This window comes from Equus asinus, chromosome 15 (assembly GCF_041296235.1).
Source record: "Equus asinus isolate D_3611 breed Donkey chromosome 15, EquAss-T2T_v2, whole genome shotgun sequence".
NCBI lineage: Eukaryota > Metazoa > Chordata > Mammalia > Perissodactyla > Equidae > Equus > Equus asinus.
In genome coordinates, this window is record NC_091804.1 from 38692205 (window position 1) to 38718723 (window position 26519).

At 44.1% G+C, this 26519-nt stretch overlaps 1 protein-coding gene across 2 annotated transcripts; it reads right to left on the reverse strand.

Moving 5' to 3' along the window:
• Positions 1-1274: 1274 nt before the first annotated feature.
• ZNFX1 (zinc finger NFX1-type containing 1) lies at positions 1275-26518 on the reverse strand. Of its 2 annotated transcripts, none has more exons than XM_044748690.2 (14): positions 26291-26518; positions 24187-24301; positions 19997-21805; positions 15637-15768; positions 13937-14085; positions 13167-13316; positions 11758-11872; positions 10417-10664; positions 8758-8897; positions 7607-7761; positions 7062-7207; positions 5874-5984; positions 5458-5553; positions 1275-4786 (listed from the first exon to the last, which is right to left on the reverse strand). In XM_044748690.2, exons 2-14 carry the CDS (start codon positions 24245-24247, stop codon positions 2345-2347), a joined length of 5754 nt encoding a protein of 1917 aa, XP_044604625.1. In that variant the 5' UTR covers positions 24248-24301; positions 26291-26518; the 3' UTR covers positions 1275-2344. The 2 variants fall into 2 exon arrangements, with proteins under 2 accessions (XP_044604625.1, XP_044604626.1); XM_044748691.2 differs by having other exon boundaries at positions 24187-24343; positions 26291-26411.
• Position 26519: the final 1 nt, after the last annotated feature.

The window sequence follows — 26519 nt, forward strand, 5'->3', positions numbered from 1 at the left end:
GCTATTTCCTAAGTGTCCCTGTCAGTCAGCCAAGGCTCCCTTCTTGCTGATTAGCTTTCACATAAAGAAGATAGCAAATGGAGGATGTATTTTTTGGGAGGGGGAAGAAACCAATCTAATTGTATATTTTATTCCTGTCTCTTCCCACAATAGCACAGTCTACCCCCAGTCTACTGACTTGGCAGTGCCACATAGAGTTGGAATGCATCTTTATGCTTGTAGAGGAGCTGGATGTGGAGTAAGGAAATTCTTGCCAGAAGTTCTTTTCTGTTGATGTCCTAGAACTGAAAGTTATTTATTGAGGACTAACTGTGTACCAGCTATTCTGTATACTGAGCACTGTCTCATTCAATTCACTACACCTCTATGAGGCAGCTGATGTTATCCCCATTTTCCAGGTAAAGAAACAGAGGCTTGGAAAGGTGGAGTAACTTTCCAAAGTTGCAGTTGGGAATTCAGGTTTTTGAAACCAGGGTCTACCTGAACCCATACCCTGACTCTTAACTGTGCTGTAGAAGTGCTACTGGAGAGATGGACGCTCAAAGGGGACCGTAGGGGGTCCCAGATAAATTAGCTTCTTGTTGCAAGAAATAGCTTCTACTCTGTAGAATGGTAGTTCTCATCCTTTTCTAAATCACAGGTCCCTTTGAGAATTAGATGAAAGCTAGGGGGCACCTGTTGGGAAAATTGTATTTGCACTTTATGTCATATATAATCTCAAGGAGTACATAGACGGCCCCCCTTCACCCCGCGCCAGCTCACAAATTATAACAATTATCCAGTAGCACATACCATTAAAATGAAAGAGTGGGTTCAAAGCTATTCATTTAGGCTGCACCTAACAGCTGCCGACAGAGGGTTCTAATTCGGTAAATAACGTCCCACCTGAATGACAGAGTGTGGTTCAGGTTCACTACATGTGCTTACAGAAAGCCCTCCAAGCTAGGTCATTAGGCTAAAAAAGCCTAGTGCAGAACTGTGTACTTTTTTCTTTTTTAAGGGGTATACGTTGCATATGCATAGATTATCTCTGGGAGGACTCATGAAGTTGTTACCAGGGTTGTCTCTGGGAAAGGAAACTTCAAGTATACCCTTTCGTACAGGTTGAAAAGAATTTTCTTGCCACCATGAGTAAAAAGATTCACCAGTTAAATAAAAACCCCACACCATGGAAACAAAATGGCCTCCTTGTAGGCAGTGCCTCCATTCCCATCCTCATCGTCTCAAGCTGCCTAAGCTGCTTCTAACAGTTGAGGACAAACATGGACCACTGATTTTCTCAATCATTGTTTTTATTAATTTGCTTTATAGGCTAAAGTGCATAGTAAAGACAAAAAAGGAAATGCATACATAAGAAAGAGACATTTTTCTTGGCAACATTAGAAAGACCTGAGATGCCTAAGTGTCTGTTCTAGGGAACACCTGACTAAGGGAATATGTATGCGGGCAGCAGGCCTGGGGGCTGGCTTCTGGCATGGGTCTGGGGCCTGCAGAAGCTGCTGGCATGCTAACCCTGCCCAGGCAAAAGCTGCAGGAAGGTGTTGGGACAAAAGGTCACACTTTGGATAGGTGCTGCTGGTACCAAATGAGTTTAGTTCCATTCTGTGTCCCAGGGAACCAGCATTGCTACTGAACCTCTCCTACTGCAGGCAAAGACCTCCACCATCCAAGGTGCAAGTCACAGGAATGGGTACGGGAATCACTCCTTAGTTAGCCTAGGCCCCTTGCATAAGGCCCCAGCTGTGGTTAGTCACACTTCTCTCACTCAGTGAATATGCAACTGGCTCACGGTTCGGTTCGTGAGTGAAGTCTTTTATCATATGCCTCCGTCTCCTGGAGTGAGGGTGCCCAAGGAGAAGGGCAGGAGAGCTTGTGCTCCTTGAAAGGATAAGCAGTTCATAAACGACTCCTCTGGACCTCTGTTTATCACAATGCAAGTTAGGCCCTGGCAATTAGAATGAGTCGGCTTCACTGAGCTCATATTCTGTGCCCCCGGAGCACTGCAGCAAAAACATCTGACTGAGTCAGGACCCCAAGTCAGGACCCAGACATACCACTAGGTAGCCCTCGGTGGAAGCCCAAAGCATGCTCTGGGGAATCTGTCCACTAACTTGCAGGAGAGAAAAAGAGGAGAAATCTGTTAACTTTCCTCTCAGTTCTGGAAGTAAAGTGCTTAGTCTAGCGCAGGGGTAAATCTAGAAACAAATGTGGGTAAGCCCTAAAAGTGGACCCTTAAATAGGTACTAAGACTCAAGGACGATAATGAAAAACTTCGGTTCCTTCATAAGGGAGCCGACCCCAGCCATATGGTGGCCAGGGCAAAAGGCAGCGGTATGCCATCTTCCTACAACATCCTCTGGATCTCCTCAAAGTTCATCAGGTTATTGGCTACGTCAGACCAGGCAGCATGCTGGGCTCCATCCATTTCAGAAGCAAGCTGGTTGCTCCTTTCCAGAGTATGATTTACGCCCCCAATCACTTCCTTACACTCAGGACATGTGCCCCTCTGCATGGCTCCCCCACAATCGCCAATCACATAGATGTGGCCATTGGGGCACTTGAACCAGTGGCCACGAGGATAACCCATGGCGCTGACGATCTGCACTCGCTCTTCCTCTGAGATGCCCAGGCCAGAGCAGGGAAGGGCGGCTTTCAGAGCTTCCATCTTTTTCTGCACAAGCTGTTTATCCTCCTGGGTGAACTTAGATCTTCTCTCGAGGAGCTCCCGCACACTGTAGACCTGTTCTGCTATGCTACCTCTCACCCTGCCCTCTGCCATCTTGCAGCGGGTCAGGAGATTCACCAGGTATGTGAGCCTCTGGATTTCACTTTGGAGGTCATCCAGTTCCTGGCTGGTGAAGCTCAACCGCTTCTTGGCTAGCCACTCATGGACCTGGTCTATTCGAGTCCTCACTTTCTCTTGTTCTGAGACATGCACCTTTTTCAGGGAATCCTGCAAGCCAGCCAAGTGGTCATAGAAACTGATGTAATTCTCAACAAGGCCCAGGTCTCTCACTGTCAGATTTTTCTGGGCTAGCTTCTCCTCCAACATCAGGAAGTCTTCAGGAAGCAACTGGTGGAGGAGGCTCTTTCTCTCCAGCAGGGCCTTAAGTCGATCCTGGCTGGTTGCAATTTCTCTTGCTGAACCCTGGATCTTTTCCTTGACAATTTCAATTTCTTCCAGTCGCTGTTTGATGCTGGTTCCATACCTCAGGTTTTTACGGATGGGCACCTGGCAGATAGGGCAAACCTTCAACCTGATGGCAACTTCGTCATCCTTCTGCTCATTCATGTAGTGGTCCAGGGCTTGTACCTCAAAGATGTGGCTGCAGTCTTCTAACTGCACGAAGCGGGCATCAGGCTCATCCTCATAGCCAAAGAAGATCTGGGTGACTTCTTCCTGGTCGCAGACACGGCACTTCTTGGGGCATGGCTCCCCACACAAACCAATGCAGGGGTGGCCACAAGCCAGCTGCTTAGTACAAGGCACGTAGCATGGGGGTCGGTCACAGGGCTCAGAGCAGAGTTTGGTACATTGGTAGTGCTGGCAGCGCCAGACACAGGGTTCCACACAGGGGCTGCATAATTCCCCACACTTCTTCTTGCACTGGCTGTGGACACAGCGGTTCTGACAGGTTCGCTGGCAGGGTGGGCACTCACTGATGCATGGCTCCTGGCACTCGTGTGAGCAGATAAGCAGGCGCTTGCAGGGCTGCTGACAGCGCTCATGGAAGCGGCCTTCAAAGCAGCTGTGGCAGGAGCCAGGGCAAGGATGCCTACAGTCCAAGATAGTGCCACACTTGGTGGTGCACTTGACTGGAAAGTCATACTTGAGGTCTTCCACATTACCACACTTCACCTGTTGGCTGTGCCCACACTTGAGTTTTGCAGTGACCATTTCTGAACACACCCGCACACAGTCCTCACCACATGGGTGGCTGCATCTGTGCCCACATTTCAGGACCTTGGGGCAAGGCTCTTGGCAGCAGAAATCTGACTCAGGCATGGAACAAGGGACCATTTGTTTATGGCCGCACCGAAGAATAATTTTGGGCACCTTTACCTGACAAGGCTGACACTCCTGGAAGCAAACAAGGGGGCACCGGTGCCCATCTTGGCAGATGACCTTCTGGCATGGCTTCACGCACTGGAACTCCTTGTGTGAAGAGTCATAGGGGTGGCAGGCACGCGTACAGACATGCCCACAGCCCAGCCGGAATTCACACGGTAGGCTGCAGCCTCCTTCGGGCACTTTTTGGAAGTCAGAAGCTTTGGATACTAAAGTGTGGGTATCAGGGTGGTTCTGGCAGCACAGCCGGAGTGTGTGGCCTATTTGATTGTTCTCCCGAAGAGTATGCATGATCTTGCTCCATAAGGGCACCTTGGCAAGCATCTGCAAGTTTCCAATGCAGTACATCCCCTTCTTGGCACGGGACAAAGCCACACAGATGCGGTTGGATGTCTGAAGAAAACCCACCTTGCCTTCCTGGTTACTCCGCACTAGTGAGAGGAGGATGATGTCATTCTCTTCCCCTTGGTATTTGTCCACCACATGGACCTTGACACCAGCAAATGTTTTGGCAGGCATGAGTTTGCGCAGGCAGAAGAGCTGCCCAGTGTAGGTGGTGAGGATGGTGATCTGGGAGGGCAGGTACTCCTGGCACAGGAAGTACTTGCATAGCTCCACCACAAAGCGAGCCTCATGCTGGTTCTGGTGGCTTTTGCCTTCCTGGATTTCCTGTTCAGGAAAGTTGTGTTCCACAAAGAAAAGACTGGAAGAAACCCCCTGGAAAGGAAAGAAGTGACGTGTTAGGAGGTTCACTCATGGCAGTTTTTTTCTTCCTAGCTGCACATGTGTTGGCCACTGACTCCGTTCTAGGGAGAGACCTTGGAAGGCTTTCTGTATACTCAGTACCAAACATCTTTAATTCTGGAGTTAGTCACCATGTGCTTTGTTTTGGGGCCATGGCAAATAGTAAAATGGATACAGAATTTGTCTATTTTAGTTTTCAAGATACTTATTCGACATTAATATTTATAACAGCCATCCACAATCCAACCATTACAGTCCCGGGAACAAGCAGCAGCTATGATGATGAAGATGATGAGAGAGCAGCTAATTTATAAGAACTTCACTGTGCTTACCGGTTTACTTACATTATCTCCTTTAATACAATAATGTAATGACGCAGTAACCATTATTCTCACTGTAAGAAGACCCTGAAACTCAGAATTGATATATAATTTGCTAAAAGGTTACAAAGCTACTAAGTGGCAGAGGCACAATTAAAAAACCCAGGTCTGTATTCTCAACTTCTATACTATTCCTCTTCTTAATAACTAGTTTTTTAAAAAGCTGGTTCTATTCCCTTCTCAAAGCCCTTTTTCACCCTGAGGAAAATATAGCCTCCTAGGTTGCTGGCAGCATCAGAGAAAGATCACATAGGGCAGACTCACCTTAATCTTCTCATATTTGAGAACAGAGGGATGATTCTCAAGATCCTGGTAAATGTGGGGGGTCAAAAGTCGGGCAATTTCAGGGCGCATGCGGTGCTGAAACAAGACATGTATGTCATTAGAAACATGGGCAGAGAATAAATGGACAGTTTTCTAAAGACTAGGTTGCTGGTGGAAAATCTGGGAGGTTACATTTGAAAAGAATAGGAAGAAAAGAGCAGAATGTAAACAGCTCCTTCATCCAACACAAACTCAAGACAGGCTATCTTGTGGCATTTAAAAATAGACAACAAAGTCTGACACTGTCATTTCATTACTAAATCAGTTTTATTGTTATGAGCTTCTTGCTGGCAGTTGGCAGGGTCCCAGGAGCCTTTTCCTGGACATTCGGTAAGAACAGAGGCCCAGCTTCTCACCTGGTAATTCAGACGGACAAAAGGAATGTTTACTTTCACCAGCCGTTCAAAGAGGGACACCTCAAGGTTGAAATTCTTGGCCAGATCATACACGTTGGCACTGGGGCGCAGCTGAGGAGAGAAATATGGCTGAGGATTCTCTATTGAAAACATATTTTAAACATCCATCCATCCATCCACCCACCCAACAAATGTTTTTCAAGTGCCTTCTATGTGCCAGGTGTTGACAGGCTAAGGACAAAGAGTGACAAGGACCATGAAGGCAAGAAGTAAGGGTGTTATAACAGAGTGCCCAAGGGTGGGGTTCTTTAGATAGGCCTCTCTGAACAGTGACATCTGAGTTGACACCAGCATAGAAGAAACTGCCAGTCATTCGAAAAGCAAGCCATGAGAGGGAACAGAAAGGACAGGGTTGGGGGGAGGGGCCGGCCCCATGGCCGAGTGGTTAAGTTCACGCACTCCACTTCGGCAGCCTAGAGTTTCACCGGTTCGGGCGCAGACATGGCACTGCTCATCAGGCCATGATGAGGCGGCGTCCCACATAGCACAACAAGAATATACAACTATGTATGGGGGCCTTTGGGGAGAAGAATGAAAAAAAAAAAGAAGATTGGCAACAGTTGTTAGCTCAGGTGCCAATCTTAAAGAAAGGAAAAAACAAAAGAAAGGGGGTGGGAAGACATTGGGCAAATGAGATGGTGGTATGAGGTGAAGTCAGAGAAGCAGGCTGAACCCTGAGAAAACTGGCCTTTGTAGGCCACTTTAAGAAGCTTGATTTTTATATTAAGTGTAATGGGAAACCACTAGAGGGTTTTAAATTGGGGAGTGTGTAATCTGATTTACTTTGCTTTTTTTTTCAAAATTCACTTTGGCTCCTTTATGAAGAATGGATTAGAGGGTGGTAAAAATGGAAGCAGGGAGATAGAGAACATGCTGTTGTAACGGTCCACTTAAAAGGCTATGGTGGATTACAAAAGTAGCAGAGGGAACAGATAAAATGGATGATGCTACCTCTAGGATACACCCCAAATCTATACATGCTCTTAGGTTTAATGTGGGGGGTGAGGGAAAGAGGAATCACAGAAAGCCACTAAGATTGAGGACTGGTGAAGCAGAGAAGCCAGGGTCTTCCTGTCTGATTCCACCCCCTCAGAGAACCAGCCCATCTTCCAGGGACTCCTGCTCTACCTGCTGGTGGTCCCCAATCAGAATGAGGTGCTGGCAAGCTTTGCTCAATGTGGCAATGGTGTGGGCCTCAAGGACTTCAGCAGCCTCTTCCACAATGACGATCCGAGGCTCCACCTTCTGCAGGATCTGGCGGTATTTGGCAGCACCTCAAGTCAAGACAGAAAAAGGTCCTTTGAGCTGATGCACTGGACCCACCAGGCCACTGGGCTTCTGGGTTGGTGACCCCTGAACCTGGGTCTGTGATAACTAAGTCCTCATATTCACCCAGGGCTGTGGTGACCACTGAATAAGAGAACAAGTGCTGCTGGGTAGTCTCCAGAGCGCCATACCCATGTTGTTCATTGTTGGGGTTCAAAATGCAGCAGGAGCAAGTGGGTGGATTTCACCAACAGTTCCCTAAACACAGCTTGTTTTCAATAGCTTTTCATGGTATTTTCTTCTAACCTACTAAAGAAGCTTCACTTTACCTGTCCTAGATAATCTGATAAGAGCTTGGCACTAGGAGTGAATGGCTGGAGCAGGTAAATTGCCCCATGCTTTCTTACCTGTGGTTGTCATTCCTACAACCTGGGCATCTTTCAGGATGTACAGGTCTTCCTGGAGTCTCAGTTCAGCCAATCTCTCTGCTGACGTGCGGTACTGACGCTCATAGCTGAGGATCTTCCGGCGGGTGTCAGCCTGGTACATCTGTAGCCACAGCCTAGAGAATGTGAAGAATCAGGGAGAGAAACCCCTTCAGCATGCCCTGTGTATGAACGGAACCTAGACCCTTAGGAGCTTATAAGCCACAGAGAAAGGGAGGAGAGACCCAGATGTGCAGGGACCCAAGAGTCCAAAAAGTCCAATAAAAAGATGTGCAGAAAGATAGATGTAAATAATCAGGAGCTAAGAAAGGGGATAGGATGAAAAACAGAGGTTAAATATTGGGAAGAGAGTAAGGGACTTCAAAAGCTTCAATAAGAATTTCTCACAAATTCTCCCTTCCCTACACCTGCCTGAGTCCGCCCCCCCGCCCCCAAATACTCCAGAGTCTTATTTTTACAAGAAAAATAGATCATGTCAGTACTCTGCTGTAAAACGTTCCAAAGGCTTTCCGATACTTTTCAGATAAAATCCATGCTCCTCACCTTAGCCCTATGAGGCCCTGCACCCACTTCTCTGACCTCACTTTCCATTTCTCTCTCCAAGCCACAGCCATGCTGGCTGCCTTCTTCCAGTTTCTCAAACAGATATGCTCCTTCCCATCTCAAGGCCTTTACCTACATGGTCCCCTCAATCTCAGCTGCTTCTCCTTACCTGCTGGCCTTATTAATGCCTACTCACTCATCTTTCAGATCTTGCCTCCAATGTCACTTTCCTGGATACCTCAGATCACCTCAGATCCCACATTAATATTCTTAGCACCCCTTGCTCTTTTCTTATCCCATTCTAGTGCTTATCCCATTTCTAACTTTTTAATTGTGGAATTAACTGCTAATTTGTCTCCCTAGATATACTCTAAACTCCATGAGGGTAAAGTCAAGTGTCTATTCTATCCCATGGCTGCATCCCTAGCACTCAGCTCAGTGGGGCTGCTCAAGCAATTAGTTGACATTGTTGAAGGTGTGGAAAGGGGTTATGTTCTAGGAACAGAAAAGGAACCCACTGGGGAAATTATAAGGGCTGGCTGCGGGTAGGTGGGGGGTGGACACAGTACCTATAAAGCTGCCAGCGAGAATTCAGGTCCAGCTGCCAAACATCCTGAATTTCATTGGCCTCAGCCTCAGTCATGGTATTCAGTTTGCGAAGCTCAACCTTCACTTTCTTCTTCATTTTCTTTTTCTGGCTGCGCTGGGTCTGTAGACATCAATACCAGCCAGGGTCACCATCTGAGCAGAGGTGGCCCGGTTCTAAGCCCAAAGTGGGGGCGAGAGCACATAAAAAAAGGGGCTGCCACCTCTGATGAACTTCTTTGAGTGTCTCACACTCTCCCAACAGATATTTCATTGCAGAGTAGCTAAATGAGGGCTCTGGAGCCAGTATGCCTGGCTTCAAAGCCCCATCTACCTCTTATTAGTTGTGGGACCTAGAGTAAGTTACTGAACTTCTATGTGCCTCAGCATCCCCTTTTATAAAATAGGAATAATAATAGTACCTCTTGTAAGGTTACTGGATTGACTAAAGGAGTAAATACATTAAAAGTACTTAGAATAGTGCTGGCGCTAGTTGTACCTGAACATCTTTTTGACCAATCTGTTTCTCATTCCTAAAACATACATATCATGAAAGAAGAGGAGGTGAATCTCTCCTGTGAAATGCTGTACAGGCTCTGCTAAGATGGTCTTAATGCCATCATATTGAGACAGTACTTTAACAAGTGGGTGAAAGGCACCATTTAGGAGAAAGTACTCTCCCCTGGCTCTGTCACTGAGTCTGAGGCCATGAGTCTTTAGAAGAATTGGCATATAAGACGGATGTCACAGTATTATGGACCTCCCCCCACTTCAAAACCAAACAAACTAGCTCCTCCTAAGAACACGTGGTACAGAGATGCCCAATCCATGCTTCCAAGTATTGGGATCACGATGCCATCCATAATATACAGCGATGCTGAACTGAACTAGGACACTGGGTTCAAAGCCAGCAGACCAGTGAAAATCACATCAAATCAAAGTTGCCCTTAAAAGTCCCTTAATTCATCAGTGGGGTTCAGAAAACATTGAATAGCCAGTCCTCTATTGTCATAGTAATGCATGGTAAATTCTGAGGACTATTAGGTTCTACCAAAAGGAAGGAGCAGAGGAAAAGTCTGGGCATTCACGATATTCTGGCTTTAAGAGAAATATCAAATTCCAGGGTGAATGAAGGACGAGAATTCCATCCAGCCTGTATGGATTGCTTCATTCTGTTTTACCTGAATCCTCTAAAATTTTAATGCATGTTCACATACTTGTTTGTAGTCAAGAAGAAAACACTCATGGAAGCACCAAGCACTGGGACCATGTTTGATCAGACTCATATGCGCTGCATTTTTCTAAAAGTTGAGGAGAAACACTTGGCTACCTGCTTCCTGTCTTCCTAAGTCAGCATTTCTTGCCAGGGTCCCTCCAAAAGGCTATAATTTTTATACTCTTAGGAAGTGGACCCATCTTATACCACGGTTAGGTTTTAAAATGGGTAAATTAAGCTAATTGTGAGGATGAGGTGAATATACTGCAACAGAAGCGGGTGAAAATAAGAGGCTGCAGGCCTGCTCAGAACAGATGCTCTCAGGCCTGTTTCGGGAAGAGTCTAACCCCCACCCACCCAGCAGTAATAACTGAACTCCCATTTCCCATTCTGTTAGGGCTTTCAGGGGCCATGAAGAAGTGTTTACCTCCCACTCTTCCAGGGGTTGCTCCTGCCCAGCTGCTGTCCCAGGGCCATAGTTTTCTATCCTCATGGCTAGAAGTATTTTAGACAACTGCTGGACTGCCCCATTCTCTTCCTTCTTCCTCCGCCGAGGCCTCACCACCTCTTCCTCCTCAATCACTCGGTCTGCTTGAATCAGGTCAGCCTCCTCTGCGATCTCAATCAGCGAGCCCTCCTCTTCCCCTTCTTCCTCCTCCTCCCCTTCTGCCTGGGCTAAGAGAGGAAAGCAGGCAGGACAGGGATGGAGACTCTTGAAGCCCAAGGATGGAAGAGGGTACCTACAAGAGCTTAGATGCATGAAGACATTCTCAAGGAGTTTAAGTGGTTACCTCTTAGGGGGGAAACTGGGATGAATGAAAGTTAGGGGATGGAGACACAGGTTTCCTTATATACTTTTTTGTTATATTTAAAAAATCATATGCATGTATGTCTTTTTAAGAAAGAGTCTACTTATGTCAAACACACATACAAAGGAGAGTATACTATATAAACGAGCAATTTGAAAGATGGCAAAAATATATAAAATGAATATCCAGATACCTTCCACCCAATTTAAGAAGCAGAAAATTACCAATTTCTTTAAAGACTCTCGAGAGTCCTTCTAACCTGAATTTTTTATCATTCATTCCTCCCTTTAAAAAAAAATAACCATATATATAATGCATATACATTTCTAAACAATATATTGCCTAGTTTTGACTTTTTTGAGCTCTATATAAATGGAATCATACATATATATCTTTCTATAACTTCCCTTTTTCATTCAGCATGTTTTTGAGATTCATATATGTTGCCGTATATGCTACAATTCATTCCTTTTCACTGTTGTACAGTATTTCATTATGTGAATAGACTGTAATTGACCTATCTGTTGTACAAATGTTGATGGACATTTGAGTTCTTTCTGTTTTTCTATCATCATAAAGTCGTTGTGCCAATTAACATCCCCACTAGCAGTGTATCAGAGTTCCCACTGCTCCACATTCTTATCAATGCAGGGTTATATCAAACTTTTAAATTTTTGCCAATCTGGTATGTGTGTAATAGTGTATCATTATGGTTTTAATTCCTCTTGTTTCTAATGAGCTCTTTTCATATGTTTATTGACCATTAGGATTTCCTATTTTGTGATGTACTTGGCAAAAGTCTTTTATCTGTTTTCCTATTAAGCTATTATTTGTTTTTCCCTGATTGACTGTAGCTCTTTATATATCCTGGGTACTACTTTTAAGTCCTGTTCTTCTGGTCTTTACCATATTCCACCTTAAGATGTGATTCTATGTGATTCTAGATAGGCACTTCTTACCTGTATTTTCAGGTCCTGCTGGAGCAACACTTTGGGTGAAAGAACTGATACCAAGACCCAGCCACTCCAGCATCATGGAATGCTTCCAACCCTGGAAGCAAACCCATTCGCTATCCTAAGAAAGGAAAAATTATCAGCTATGAGAATTCTGTGATACCAGTGTGAAGGAAAGGTCTCCTTGAAGAATCAAAAGTAATTCCCTTAAAATTTAGAGGCTGCAAATTGGCAACCCCTGGGCAACTGGATCATTTAATATGACTTGCATAGAATTTTGAAAATAAAAATTTCCTGCCTCTCTTGACAAAATCAGGAGCTATGGCAGCAATGAGCCTGCATTTCTGAATGGTAACAAATGGCTGGAAGGGGGTTGCTGCCACCCCTTTTCCAGTTTGCCACAGTCCTCTTTACTTCCCAATGTCTCACATATAGCTTGCTTCAGTCATTTACAGGACCTGACTGACCCCTTTAGGCTTTTGGGTTTGTAATCCTGGAAATCACTAACCCATTGACAACAGAGCCACCATGTCACTGGATTCCTGGCCAGCCACTTTACTGAGATTGTATCAATTACTTCTTATAATATCCTTTGAAGGCAGACATTATTATTATCCCTATTTGACTGCTGAGGGACCTGAAGATCACATTGGCTTAAGTCACACATGCAACAAGCTCTGTGACTTAGGTCTGTTGACTCTCAGGCTCTCTGTATGTGCTAGGTTGCCATGTTATGATTTTGTTTCGTTTAACAAGCACTTATAGCACACTTATTAAGTTAAGAAGTTTACAAATATTAACTTGTTTATCCAAATAACAATTCTATAAGAATTAAGTTGATCTGTAAGAAACTGCCATTTCTGCAAGTCAAATTTACAAATATTGGCTATTTCATATGGTTCAACTTAATGTTATTATTATCCCTACTTTATAAAAGAGGAAACAAGGGCTGATCCCATGGCCGAGTGATTAAGTTCTCACGCTCCGCCCAGGGTTTTGCTGGTTTGGATCCTGGGTGTGGACATGGCACCGCTCATCAAGCCACGCTGAGGCGGCGTCCCACATGCCACAACTAGAAGGACACACAACTAAAATATACAACTATGTACTGGGGGGCTTTGGGGAGAAAAAGGAAAAATAAAATCTTAAAAATAAATAAATAAACAAAAGAGGGAACAGGTACAGAAAAATTAGGTAACTTTCCTGGGGAGAAAAACTAGGATTCAAATCCAGCAGGCTGGCTCCAGAGTCTTGTTCCTGACTAGTATACTCAACTGCCTCTCCTCATAAAAAGAAACTTTTTACATTATGGCAGCATCAGATTGCCAAACAGCTAATGCTTTGGAACACTGCTTCTGCTGGAGGCTCCCTCCAGGTACAAGAGATATGCTTATGCCCCCCAGGATGACCCCTACCTGTATCGGTCCATTCATCAGGCTTTTCCAGTGCTGGGGTGAGATGTACTTCTCCAGGTGCTGTTCCCGTAGTACGCCGCGCGTGGTACACTCCAGGGTCTGAGCCCCTTCATGCAGCTCTTGCTCTGACTCCTTCATTTGTGTCACAATCTGCCAGGAGGAGAGGGAAAGAAATGATGAGGAAGTATTATCATCCCCCAAACTCAGTCCCTGCCTTGAGGGAAAACAAAGCTAAGACAGGAATAGTAAGAAGGGAGAATAAATAAATAGACCAGTCAGCAAACCAATTTCCCAAAGCACCTTATTGTAGTCTTAAGACCAAAGGATTAGTATCTAAAACGTCTGAAAGGCTCCTACCAACCAGTAAGAAAAAGAAACAAATAATACAACAGAAAAAGAGGCCAAGGATACTGTGGCAGAAACTTTTTTTCCTTAGTAATCAGAACTCAAGAGTTTTGGTTGGGCACACTACTGCCCAGCTAGAAGATGACACTTCCCTGGTCAGTGGGCTATAAGTAGAAGTTTGTGGGTGGTTTGGGAGAAGTAGCCCAAGCTCCTGGCAGAAGTTAGGAGGGGCAGTGTGCCTTTTTTTGTCCTTTCTCCATCTTGGATTATGAGAGTAAAGGTCATACCATGGGATTAGCAGGAGCCTGGGTCCTTCACAGCTTTTCGGACCTCCCTATCTCCCCTGGACGGCCTACCCAGAAAGCCACTGCTATCTTGTTTAGTTCCCCCTTGAGCTACCTCAGATATTCAAAGCGGGGACTTACACTCATGTAGGCCCTTCGGAGGTGCATGGGGAGGTTGCGGCGGAATTCCCGCTTGTTCCTCAGCTCCCTCAGGGTAAACTGCTTCAGGATTTCACTGTTGCTCCTTCCACCTACTCGCACGATGCTAGTCTTTTGACACTTGTAGATGCCTATGGAACAAAGTGGAGCACAGCAGAGTTGAGAGGAGCTATGCTGGCTTCTCTCATGTGTGAGCTGCATGTGTCTGGGATGTTGTCTCAGCTGGTCCCTTAGGGAACAAACTGATGCTTACAGGAAATCTACCCCATTAATGAGCAAGAAGGCTCCACAGATGACATGACCTGTGGAGCAGTAAGTGGTACTTAAGAGCACAGGCTTTAGAATCAGACAATTGAGGACCCAAATCCTGGCTCCATCACTTATTGGTATGTAACCTGAGGCAAGATACATAACTTGAGCCTCAGTTTCTTCATCTGTGATTTGAAGACAATAATACTTTCCTTATAGGGCTACTGTCTGGATAAATGAGAGAGTATCTTCATAGCTCCTAGGTAGGGCCTGGCATGAAGTAAGCACTTAGCAAATGTTTTCTATTATTCACTCTGCAGATATTTACTGATTGCTTATTATGTGCCAGGTATGTGCTAGGTTCTGAAGATACAGCCGTCAAAACACAGACTCAGTTCCTAACTCGTTCTCATGTCTCACAGTCCGGCAGACAAGACATGCATTAAACAACTTATCATAATAGTGCTAAGTGCAGTAAGTACTGTAAGTACACGATGCTATAAGTATATGACAGGGGATCTTATCTAATTTGGGTGGGGTAGGGATCTAATTCTTGAGGATCTAATATTTAAACTGAGACTCCAAGAATAAGGAAGATTTAATCTAGGTGAAAGGAGGATTTAGAAGGATGGGAAATAATATTCTAAGCAAAAAAGATATATGTATACTTATTAATACAACTAGTTTTTTTTTTAAAGATTTTATTTTTCCTTTTTCTCCCCAAAGTGCCCCCAGTACATAGTTGTATATTTTTAGTTGTGGGTCCTTCTAGTTGTGGCATATGGGACGCCGCCTCAGCATGGCTTGATGAGCAGTGCCATGTCCGCGCCCAAGATCCAAACCTGCAATGGCCACTGAAGTGGAGCGTGCAAACTTAACCACTTGGCCACAGGCCCAGCCCCACAATTAATATTTTTTAAGTGCCTAGTACGTGCCAGGATCTGTGAACAAAGCAAGAAACAGAACCAACCCTCACAGTGTTTATAGCCTAGGTTAGAGACACATGCAAATAAATTGTTACATATGCGCTAAGTCTCTGAAGAAAAAATATAAAGAGACTTAACCTCATCTATGGGCAATAGGGAAAGTCCACCTGAAGAGAGATTTAAAGTGAGACTTGAAGAAAGAGTCAGAGCCCAGCCAGGCAGGATGGGGTCAAGATGGAGAGAGAAGGAGAGAGCAAAAGTGCATTGCAGGCAAAGGGAAGAGCATGGGCCAAGGGAGAAGCTGAAGGAATTCAAGGAAGTGAAGACAATCAGTGTTGCTGGAGTTAGGGAAAAAGGTTCAGAGTTAGGCTGGAGCAGACCACACACAGCCTTGCAGGTCATAGTAAGGACTGTGAACTTTACTCAAAGAGCAATAGAAAGCTACTGAAGTTGCTGATGGTTCAACTAAATGTCTTGATAGAGAACAATTTTGCCTACAGACATTACCTTCCAGAAACTGATCCAAAGCATGATTAGTATAACATACAACCAAGATGGGGAACCTCTGGATGCTAATTTGCCAAACAGGCTCGTTGGTTAGAAGGGCCTGAACAATTTTTAGACCCACATAGGTTTTGCCTAGAAAACAAGGAAAAAGGAGAGTTAAAAAACTTGGAGACTTTCTAAAAGTAGTAATTACTTACTTATAGCAAATTATTATTATTTAAAAAAATTTTAAGGTAACACATTGAGATGGTTTAAAATCCAAGAAGCACAAATGGGTAGACAGTCATGTGCTGAATAATGATGTTTTGGTCAACGATAGACTGCATATATGACAGTCGTCCCATAAGATTAGTACCATACAGTACATGTGTGTAGTAGGCTAGAACATGTAGGTTTGTGTAAGTATACTCTGTTTGCATTTCTCAGAATGTATCCCTGTTGTTAAGTGACGCATAACTGTATTATGAAAAGCCCCCTCACTCTTCCGTCCCCCAGTCACCCAGTTTCTCTCTTGGAAGCAATCAATGTTAACAGTATTTTGTGTAACTTTACAGAGAGTCATTCTATCCATATACAAACAAATACAAATATATACTCTTTTTCTAGCTTTCTCCCTTTCTTTTTTTAAATACAAATAGCAGACTATTTTCAGTGTTTTACATCTTGCTTTTTTCACTTAATGGATCTTGAAGGTGGTTCTCTATCAATACAGAAAAAGAATCCCCTCCCTTTTTGTTTTCACAGCTGTAAGGTATTTTTTCTCCAAGTTTCCTATTGATGGACATATACATTGATTCCAATCTCACGTGGCAAATTATTTAGAAATGCTTTTAATATACCAAAGTAGACTTGCCTTTGCGATAGCAGGGAAAAACTCACAGAAATCAACACTGGAGTTAGAGTTATGGGCTCATTAGTAAATGGCCAATAATTAAGTCTGCAAATAGCTAAATTCTTACACTGTGTCAGGCTGAGAAGGTAGCCACTGTCATCAAAAAAACTCAAAGTTGAGTGAGGGAGTGATAAAAGAAAACCAAAGATTTCAGTATATAATGAAAAATAACAATTTCTTCCTTGTTTTTTTTGTCTTCAAGTGATACGTACTGGGTGCCTAATAGGTTTCAGGCACTGGGTTAGGTGCACAAAATACAGTACTGAGCAAAACAGCCATCGTTCTTATCTTCCTGGACTTTATAGACTTATAGAAGAGAAAGATAATTTATCACATAAACAAATGTAAAATCATAAATGTGGGAAAGGAGAAATACATGGTACCAAGAAAACATGTAATTGGGATTCCAGCCTAGTCAATGAGGTTAGAAGAGGATTCCCTCGGGAAGTGACAACTGGGTAAGAGTGGACAAGACAGAATAGGGATGCACTGGTTCAGAGGTTCCTGCCACCTTCTAGATGAGTGAAGACTGAAGCCTGGCTCCAGCAGTAGAGATGAGATAAGCAGGCAGACTGAAGTTTCAGAAGTAAAATTGATTGGAACTTGATAATAGTTTGGCTAGGGTAGGGAGCAGAAAAGGATAACTCCTAGGTTTCTAGTTTGCAGGACTAGATGGATAAGGATACCTCAGGAGAAAAGAAAATCTTTATAATTCAATATTTACTCTATCCCTTCCCACTGCTTCCTTCCCCTCAGAATGGATACTTTTTGGGATTTCCACCTCAAAAGTGACCCCTTTCACTACTTCCCCCTTGTACTCATAGGTTCTTTCCTAGTAGCTCTGTGTGTGTGTGCGCGTGCGTGCGTTTGTGTGTGTATGGCTTAAGCTAGCCTGAAATGATTACTATACTTAGAACTAAAGAATCCTAACTCAAGTGATAACATTAGGGGAAATTATTTGCAACATGAATATTTTTAATATATAAATAGCTCCTACAAATCAATAAAAAAAAAGAAGCCACTCGAAAGAAATACGGGCAAATACAAAAAGGCAATCCACAGAAGCAGTAATATAAACAGTTAATAAAAACAAGAAAGGATATTTAATCTCATTCTTAATTAAATAAGTACAAGTTAACCACTGTGATATACAATTCAACAGGGCAATCTGGGAATATCTATTAAAATTACAAATTCACATATTCTTCGATCCAGTTAGGAATTTCTCTTTTGGATAAATTCTGTTTGTGTGTTAAATGCCTCAAAAAAGGGCTATTCACTGAAATATTATTTATATTAGCAAATCTTTCCACAGGGAACTGGTTAAAGAGATTATGAGCTAGCCATACAATGGAATATCATGCAGTCATAAACAAGAGTGAGACGCTACTTATCTACCAATCTGAAAGGATCATCAAGATATTTTATTTTTATTTTTTTGCTGAGGAAATATTTGCCCTGACCTAATATCCACTGCCAATCTTCCTCTTTCTGTATGTGAGCCTCCACCACAGCATGGGCACCAACAGAAGAGTGGTGTAGGTCCATGCCTGGGAACTGAACCCAGGCCTCTGAAATGGAGCGCACTAAACTTAACCACTAGGCCCCTGGGGCTGGCCCACACCGAGATATTTTATAAGTGGGTAAAGCAACATGCAGAAGAGTGTTTCTAGCACAGTGGGTCAAAAAAAAGTCAGGGGAAATAAATATAAGTATGCATTTGCTTGAATATTCATAGAGTATCTCTGGAAGGATAAACAAGAAGGTAATAACGTTATTTGCTTTAGGGAAGGGAAGTGAGTAGGATGGTGGGAGGAGGGAGACAAGGACTTTTTAAAACTTTTGAACCATTTTTTATTGAAACATAAAATTAAAATTAGTAATGAGCCAAAAATTTTAATCTCTCAGATCAGCAAAAACTGCTAATCAGCAAAAAAGATTGACAACATACAACAATGCTAGAAAGAATGTAAGGAAATGGGAACACTACTTCATTCCCAGTGGGAGTACAAACTGACACAGCCCTTTTTTTAAGCCCTGAAAGCAGCCCTTTCATTATGCATATTTTTCCATTATTATAGGTGTTTCTTCTCAGAAAGAACTTTCCATTCTGTTACATTAATTTTTTATCATGAGTTGTCATTACTTTATCAGTGGTTTTCAAAAACCTCTTCCTGCTTTTCTTTGGTATATCCTTCTGCGAGGATAATTCAGCAGTATCTACTTTAACTATTAATGTGAATTCCCACTTTAGCAAAAAAACTACAGAAATAATAAGTAGATAAACTCACACACAGATACAGATATATGGATACTTATTATGGTACTATGTGTAGTACCAAAACAAAATAATTATGGTACATTCATATCCTAGAGTGAATGCAGGCAGTGTAAAAAGAGTGAGGTACATATCTAAATGTGACTGTAGTGTAGCAAATGTAAAAATGCCCATAACATGTGCTAAATATATATATAAAAATTGTAGATCACTATATAGAACATGATATTTTTTTTTTCCTTTTTGCTGAGGAAGATTTGTCCTGAGCTAACATCTGTGCCAGTCTTCCTCTATTTTGTATGTGGGTCACCGCCACAGCATGGCTGACAAGTGGTGTAGGTCTGTGCCTGGGATCCAAATCTGCAAATCTGGGCCGCTGAAGTGAAGCACGCTGAACTTAACCACTATGCCATGTGGCTGGCCCCGTGATCACATTTTTGTTATTAAAAAAATAGAAAAAGTATGTGTGTGTGTATGTAAACATATACATATAGGTATGTATACATACATACACATATTGCTAACCTTGGAGAACATCTGGAAAGATAGACGTCAAACTGCTAACAGTAGTTATCACCCCAGAGTAAGATGAGAGAATGGCACATGGGGAGGAGGGTGTAGGGAGGTATATTTCCATGAGAAGCAAGTACAGTGTGGTAGACAGAACCAGGACTCTAGAGCCAGACTGCCTGAGTTCAAGTCCGAGGTCTGTCACTTACCATCTGTGTGAGCTTCAACATATTATCCAACCTCTCTTTGCCTTAGTTTTTTCATCTGTAAAATGGAATGGTTTCTACCTCACAGTTAGTGTGAGGATGCAATGAGTTAACATACGTAAAGTATGTAAAACAGTACTTGGAGCATAGGGCTATTATTACACACCTGATATTATTTAATTTAAAGTAATATAAAATCAAACAAATTAATACAGGCTTTGATGAAGCAGATGGTAATGCATCTTCCTAAGTTGGACCCCTTAGCAGTCTCTTCTAACCTTGTGATTTTGGTCTATTACTGTGCAAACCATGGGTCCCCTCTGGAAAATCACTATGAACAGCTACTTTATAAATAAGTTTAATGCTCATTTCAGGTGAATGTTTCCAATTGAGACATTCTAGAAACCTAGAGTCAAGCCTCCCTTGCCTATCTCACCAGGCAGATGTCATGTGCTCTGAAAAATTCTCTCTTACCTGTTCCAGGAGGTCCTTGAATAATAGCCAGTTCCCTTGTGAGAGCAAACTGCAAGGCTTCCATCTGGGAGTCATCCAGCTTCAGGGCTTCTTTTGAGGGCCACTGGCTCGGGTCTAAGACATTAACTCTCAGATGTTTCAAGTCCTCAGTGTTCCTCAGAGATTCTCCAGTGGCTGAGGGATTCTTTATTAAGGGAGTAAAATCATATCTGCCCCCCATTAGCAAATACCTTGGCTCTTTCACATAAGAGTCACACTCTACGATGTTCCTCTGGAAGGGTATGTCTTCCTCCTGGATCTCCTGGAGCCCTTCCAGAACATGCCTATAGGCCTCAAAGTATGCAGTTGTCTCCACCATGAGGAAAGAGTCAGAGGGCTGGACCTCTGCTAGCAGATGTTGGCTCTGCTCATTGAAGCAGAGCTGGACAATTCCTCGGCAGAGATCTTCCTGCTCCCGGTTAGACACAGTGGCAAAAAGAAATGTCTCAAAGTTGTCCTTGGACATGCACACCAAGGACCCATAGAGCAATCGTTTGGAATTCTGCCAGCGAACAAACTTCAGTGGTTTTGTGTCAAACTGCACCTTGTAGACAATGCCTGATGATGAACATACGGGAGTAATAATCCTGGTATCAAAGTAGATTCGGATGTCATCAAACTTTCTTTTCCTCAGGCCTTGGTCTTCAAAGCTTTGGAGAAGTTCCAAAATGCCTTCTCGTAGGGGTCTGACAAAATCTTCTCGCAGAAGTCGGAAATGTGTATCCAGATAGACAGCAGTGCTGTCATATTTACCAGAAATGATGTTGGGGCGGAGGAATGGCCTCTCATCCAAGTGCACTTCATTGTAAGTAGGGTAAATGGGCATGGTTCGGTAGCTCTCAACATGGTCTTCTGACTTAGGCTGCACTAGTGTATAGGTGTCCACTCTTAAAGTGCCCTCTCGCCTCTTTTCCTGCAGATGTTCAATGATGGTCTGCACCTTTTCCAGGTTCTTCTCTGTCTCCTCTTCTATGTTAACACCAGAGGCCCTCAAAGCATTAAGAGAAGCTGGCAGGAGGGAAATGAGCATGGAAGTTTCCTGCACAGAGCTGGCAGGGAAGACGCTTACGAGGTCCTGGAGGAGGGAGATGATGTTGCTAATATGTTCTGGATACTGATTTCGGATGTCAGGGGTGGGTTCAGTGGTCATTCCTACCACATAAGACGGCAGGCAGACCTTGAGGAATTTGGAGTTCTTCAATATGCCTAAGACATGGAGAACGCTCTGGCGGTCCATTTTGGAACTGCAAGCCTTGCGAAGAACCCGGCAGATGAGCTCAAGGAAGTTGGATTTCATAACAGATTGAGACAGGAGCTCCTTCAGCCCTGAACTTGTGGCAAGGGTGATAACTACCTCAGAGGGGTCTTTCTGCAGAAGACTTTCTAGGAACTTATAGCCCAGTTTTTTCACCTGCTGTGGCTGTTCTGCAGGTTTCTGGTGGGGGGTCCGCCACTGCTGGAAGTTTTCATCAGACCATGGTGGTCTGCGGTTCCTTCCCTCCTGGGTGCCATTTCTCTGCCTGGTGTCATTCTCCTGACCATGTCTTTGGCCTCTAGGTTCATCATTGGTGTGCCCCTCACGGTTTCTTCTTCCCTGATGTAGGTTCCTGCCTATGGCCCTAAACCTCTCTTCTCTTTGCTGGTAAGGAACAGGATGGTTGTTGGCCCTTGGATGCCTTCCGGGCTGGTTGGCTCCTCCTCTGAGAGCATTGGCTGGTAGGTTATTGGCCTGATTTCTAGCTCTTGGTGGTAACTCTCCATCCAGAGGCCCTAAACACAACGGGAATATTGGTTAAGCACAAAAATCAAGGTGCAAGGAAATCCGACAGGACAACAATGAACATGCTCTCATTTTCCAAAACAACTAAGGAGCTTAGGTATTATTTGGAGGGAAAAAAGGTTCCTACCAAGCTGCGTAATAAATGTAAAATAGATTGCTGTGGTTGCTGTATGTATTAATAAAAATATTGTTTCTTCAGAGAGTACAAAAGGGAAAAGGAATAAACATTTGTTGAGTGCCTAATACATGCTAGAGAATAAATACTTGCAGTATCTCATTTAATCCTCAAAAGCTGGGATTGTTTCAGGGGGTCAAAAAGATCAGCCTATTGTTTCTAGTCTCTTGCCAGTACCAAACAACAGTCAGAGCATGAGTTTCAGAGCCAAATAGACCTGGTTCAAATCCTGGCTTGGGCACTTCCTCACTGTATAACCTCGGCCAAGTTGTATAATTTCTCTAAGTCTCAGTATCTGGGTTGTTGTGAAGATTAAATGTTTATAAGATGCTTAGTATAGTACCTGACACATAAAAAGCTCTCCTTAATTTAGTTACTAGTAATAGCACTAGTAATAATTTTCTACTGGGAATACCCTATTGATTTCTCGGGCCAGTGGTTCTGCCACTGAACAATTAAACACATGTCATAGGCAACAGAGGCCTCAAGTGGAATAAAACTATAAAGTGAAGTGCTTCTTAAACTTTACCCAGCATCAGATGGCAAAAGGGAAGGTGGAATTTCCTTTACCGAGATGTTTTTCAGTTAATTAACAGACTGAAGAAAACTTAAAAACAAAACTTAAGTTCTGTTTCAGGAAACTGAAAAATGAAACTAAAACTCTGATTCAGGAAACTGAAAAATGAAACTTAAGTTTTCCTCCTTTCTGCAGCACAAGTTCATCCACATGATACTTATCTATTACCAACCCTCAGACAAGAAGGTATGGGGAGAGGGAGGAGACATCCAGGACACACAGAAAAGCTAACATCATCCTGTGGATGAAGCCAAACTTGTCTTCCTTGATCTCCCACACATTTCATAAGTGACCTTGGCCAACATACCCAAGTCCAGTTTTTTCCACTTTCCTTTCCTCTAAAACTGATTCTGGAGCTGACCCAACTTACCACAACGACTTGGAGATATTAAAAACAAACAAACAATATAAGACTGTATACAATGAAGTGATGATAAAAAATATTGTGAAAGTTTCAAATGCACATCATATGCAAGATAATGACACCATTTCATGATATCACATGCTAAATCCATTTATGTACATTTTTCCTTGTTTTGCACTTTGTAGAGAAAATTTTAATGAAAACAGAAGGGATATTTGGTAAAATATAAATACTGTGCTACTGAACTCTAAATTTTTATAATTGTTACTTGTGTATTTACTTTTCAAACTCCCAAGATATCAAAAGAAAATTCTACTTTTAATATTTTGATTTGATTAGAAGATTCAATGTTCTGGAAGAACAGAAAATTGTATAGTTTCTCATTCTTTCAACATTCACATAGCTTATAAAATAAAAGTCTACAGTTCTTCATTTGTTCCACAGCTAAAACTCGGACAACATGTTGCAAACTTAGGGAAAAGCAAGTATCTATTTGGTTGTTTTATTTTAGAAGGTTCTCAGCAAACAGAACAATGACGACAGTAGAGTGATGCTTTCGGAACTAACTTTGCTTAGGTGACTAGGACTCCACACATGAGGTATCAAATACGTAGCCACTAGCTATGTGTGGCTATTAAGCATCTTAAAAGGGCTAGTCTGAATTAAGATGTGTAAAATAACATACCGAATTTTGAACACTTAATACCAAAAAAGTTAAATATCTCATTATAATATTTTTTTATATTGATAACATCTTAAAATAATATTTGAGTATCTGGGGTGTAAATAAAAATATTAAAATTATTAAAGTACTATAATAAAATATATTCAATTATTATAATAAAATGATATTTGATATATTGGCTTAAACAGGACAACTATTACATTTCATTAAATTAGTATTAAATTTTTAAAATGGATTTCGCCTGTTTCTTCTGCTTTTTTTAATGATGCTACTAGAAAATTAAAAATTATGTTTTTGGCTTGCATTATATTTCTATTGGATAGTGCTGCTCTAAACCATAGAGTTATTTTCATTTCTGATACCTCATCACTACCTTTGCTAAAGTGAACTGCATTCATTCATTCATCAGCTCTCTTAGGGAAAGGGAAGGGCTGTCTGTTTTCAGAGTCATTTATGCTGTAGCTAAGGAATAAGCCATTCTATACTTAAGAGATGCAGCCAATCTTAGGTGGGCCTGCTAATCCACAGGGAACTCAATTTCTTTCCCCTTAGGTAGAAAACCTTACTTACCTCTGTGGTTGGTATGGGGATTCCTGGGCCTGGCCTCTGGACAAGGTCTTCTGTCCTCCATGTCCGAGTCACCTGAATTCCTCCACGTTCCTATTACTTTCAGTTATCTGGAAATCTGCACAGATGGAGAGTTATCAGTGCCCTTGAAACACAGCATCTAGCAGAAAAAAACCCAAACAGCATCAAGCCAATCCTTTTGCCTCATATGTTAATGATTTGTTAACTAACACTAAAAACAGATTTTAAACATGGTCACAAGTGTTCAACTCTGTGAACGCCCAATTATGATATAAAACATTAAATTCACAACTTAGGTGATTTCAACGGATCAAATTCCCCCTTCCCTTTATCCTTGAACTTTCTTGAGGAAGAGGGAGTGTCATCTATTCCTATTCAAAACTACTGTTTGGTTTACGCCTTTAGCCAAGTTACTTAATCAGTTGCTAGGTTTCATTTTCCTCCCCAGTAAAGCAGGCAAATATTGTTGCCAGGATAGAAAGTACATTTTTGTTAATCCAAAAACCATGTATTCACCACCCCATCCAGCACTTTTATTATATAGTATTCTACAACTTACAGCACTGTATAGTTTGGAAATAATTAGCGAGCAGTTATCCCTTATCCTGCTCTTTGGAATGCAGCCAACCTGATTAAGCCCTTCGCTCCACTGAATCAAGAGAAAGAAATTACATGTTTCAATAACCAGGAGACTTAGCACCTATGGGATGCTGTTTCCTCAGGACCAGCTAGAAATCTGCAGTTCTTTCCTCTTCTTTCTTCTACCGTGATGATTTTTGACAGTGGTCTTGTAAGAGGAAGAGGAAGTCCCTTTAAGGGAACTTCTCAGTCCACTCACACACATCATGTGGGCTACGGAAAGAGTAGGTGACTGCGAGTCCTCAGCAAAGGGACTTTTGAGACCGTCCTTCTCACTGGGTTTTAAAATATTCACAGCTGGAAACTGTGAAGAGACTTGGCGTTATATGAGGAGTAGCTTGTGTGCCCTCATCAGAAAAAGGAGTCCCTTTCCTTCCTGCGGGGAATATTTTTGGTGACTCCCTTCCCTCATCTTATCGCACTCGGCTCTCGTGGTGCAGGTTTAATATTTAGACTTTTTTTCACATAAAAAAAATTCTCTGAGGGGGAAGTCTCTTCTTCCTGTTGTTGAAAAACACTAAAACAGAAACGCAGATATTTTCCGAGATAAAAAGAGGGGGAAGAAAAAAGAAAGAAGAGGCCAGAGAAGAGCAGAGAGGAACAGGAAATGCTATGAGAAAGGCAGACCACAGTGGGTTTCTTGGGGAATCCAGGCCTAAAGGGCAGGAGAAAGAAAAGGAGTGACGGTCACGCCGGCAGAGGGGCCACCTCCGAGGAGACCGGGGCATAGCAGGCGGGAGGGCAGAGGCGGCCGCGGGAGGCCGGAGCTCGGGCTCGGGGAAGTCTCCAGGGTCCTGAGAGCGGCGAGCGAGGCCGGAGCCGCGGCCGGCACCAGCAGCCCGGCAGGTCCTGACGGGCACAGGACCGGGTCGCGGGGGGCCGGGCGCGCGGGGGCTGAGGGGAACGCGGCCTCGGGCGGAAGGGGGCTGACGGGAGGGGGGCCCGGGAAACGGGGACGGGGAGCCCGGGCGCTGAGGGTGCTTCTAGAAGATGGGGGACAGATGAGGGGAGGGGAGGACAGAGGGAGATGGGGGGAGGCTGTGGAGAAAGTGAGGCTTCCGACGGGGGCGCTGGGGCAGAGGCGGGGACGGGGGCGCTGAGGGGCGCTGGGGTGGGAGGTGGGCGCTGAGGAGAGGGGACAGGGACTCTGAGAAGGGTGATGGGGGCGCTAAGTGATGTGGGCTCTGAGGGGAGATGCGGCGCTGAGGCGGGTGATGGGGACGCGGGGCTGAGGTGGGTGACGGGGGCGCCGGGCTGAGGCGGGTGACGGAGGCGCCGGGCTGAGGCGGGTGACGGGGACGCGGGGCTGAGGCGGGTGACGGGGACGCGGGGCTGAGGCGGGCGCCGGGGCAGAAGCGGCGGCAGAGGCAGTAGCGGGGCGGCGCGCGCCGGGGGCCCGGCGGCGGGAGCAGGTGCGAGGCCGGGGCGCGGGGCGGCGGTCACTCACCGGCTCCAGCGCGTCCTGTCGCCACCGCCGCCGCCGCGGACTGGCGCTCGGGCTCGGGCCCAGGCAGGTCCCGGCCCCGCCCGGCGCCGCGCACTTTCGGTTTCCCTTCCCCGCAGAAACGGGGCGGAGCGAGGGGCTGGGCGGGCGGCCCGGAGGAGGCGGAGGCGGAGGAGGAGGAGCGCGCCCCGGGCGGCGAGCGAGGGGCCGGACCCCTGGGCTCGGCGGGGCG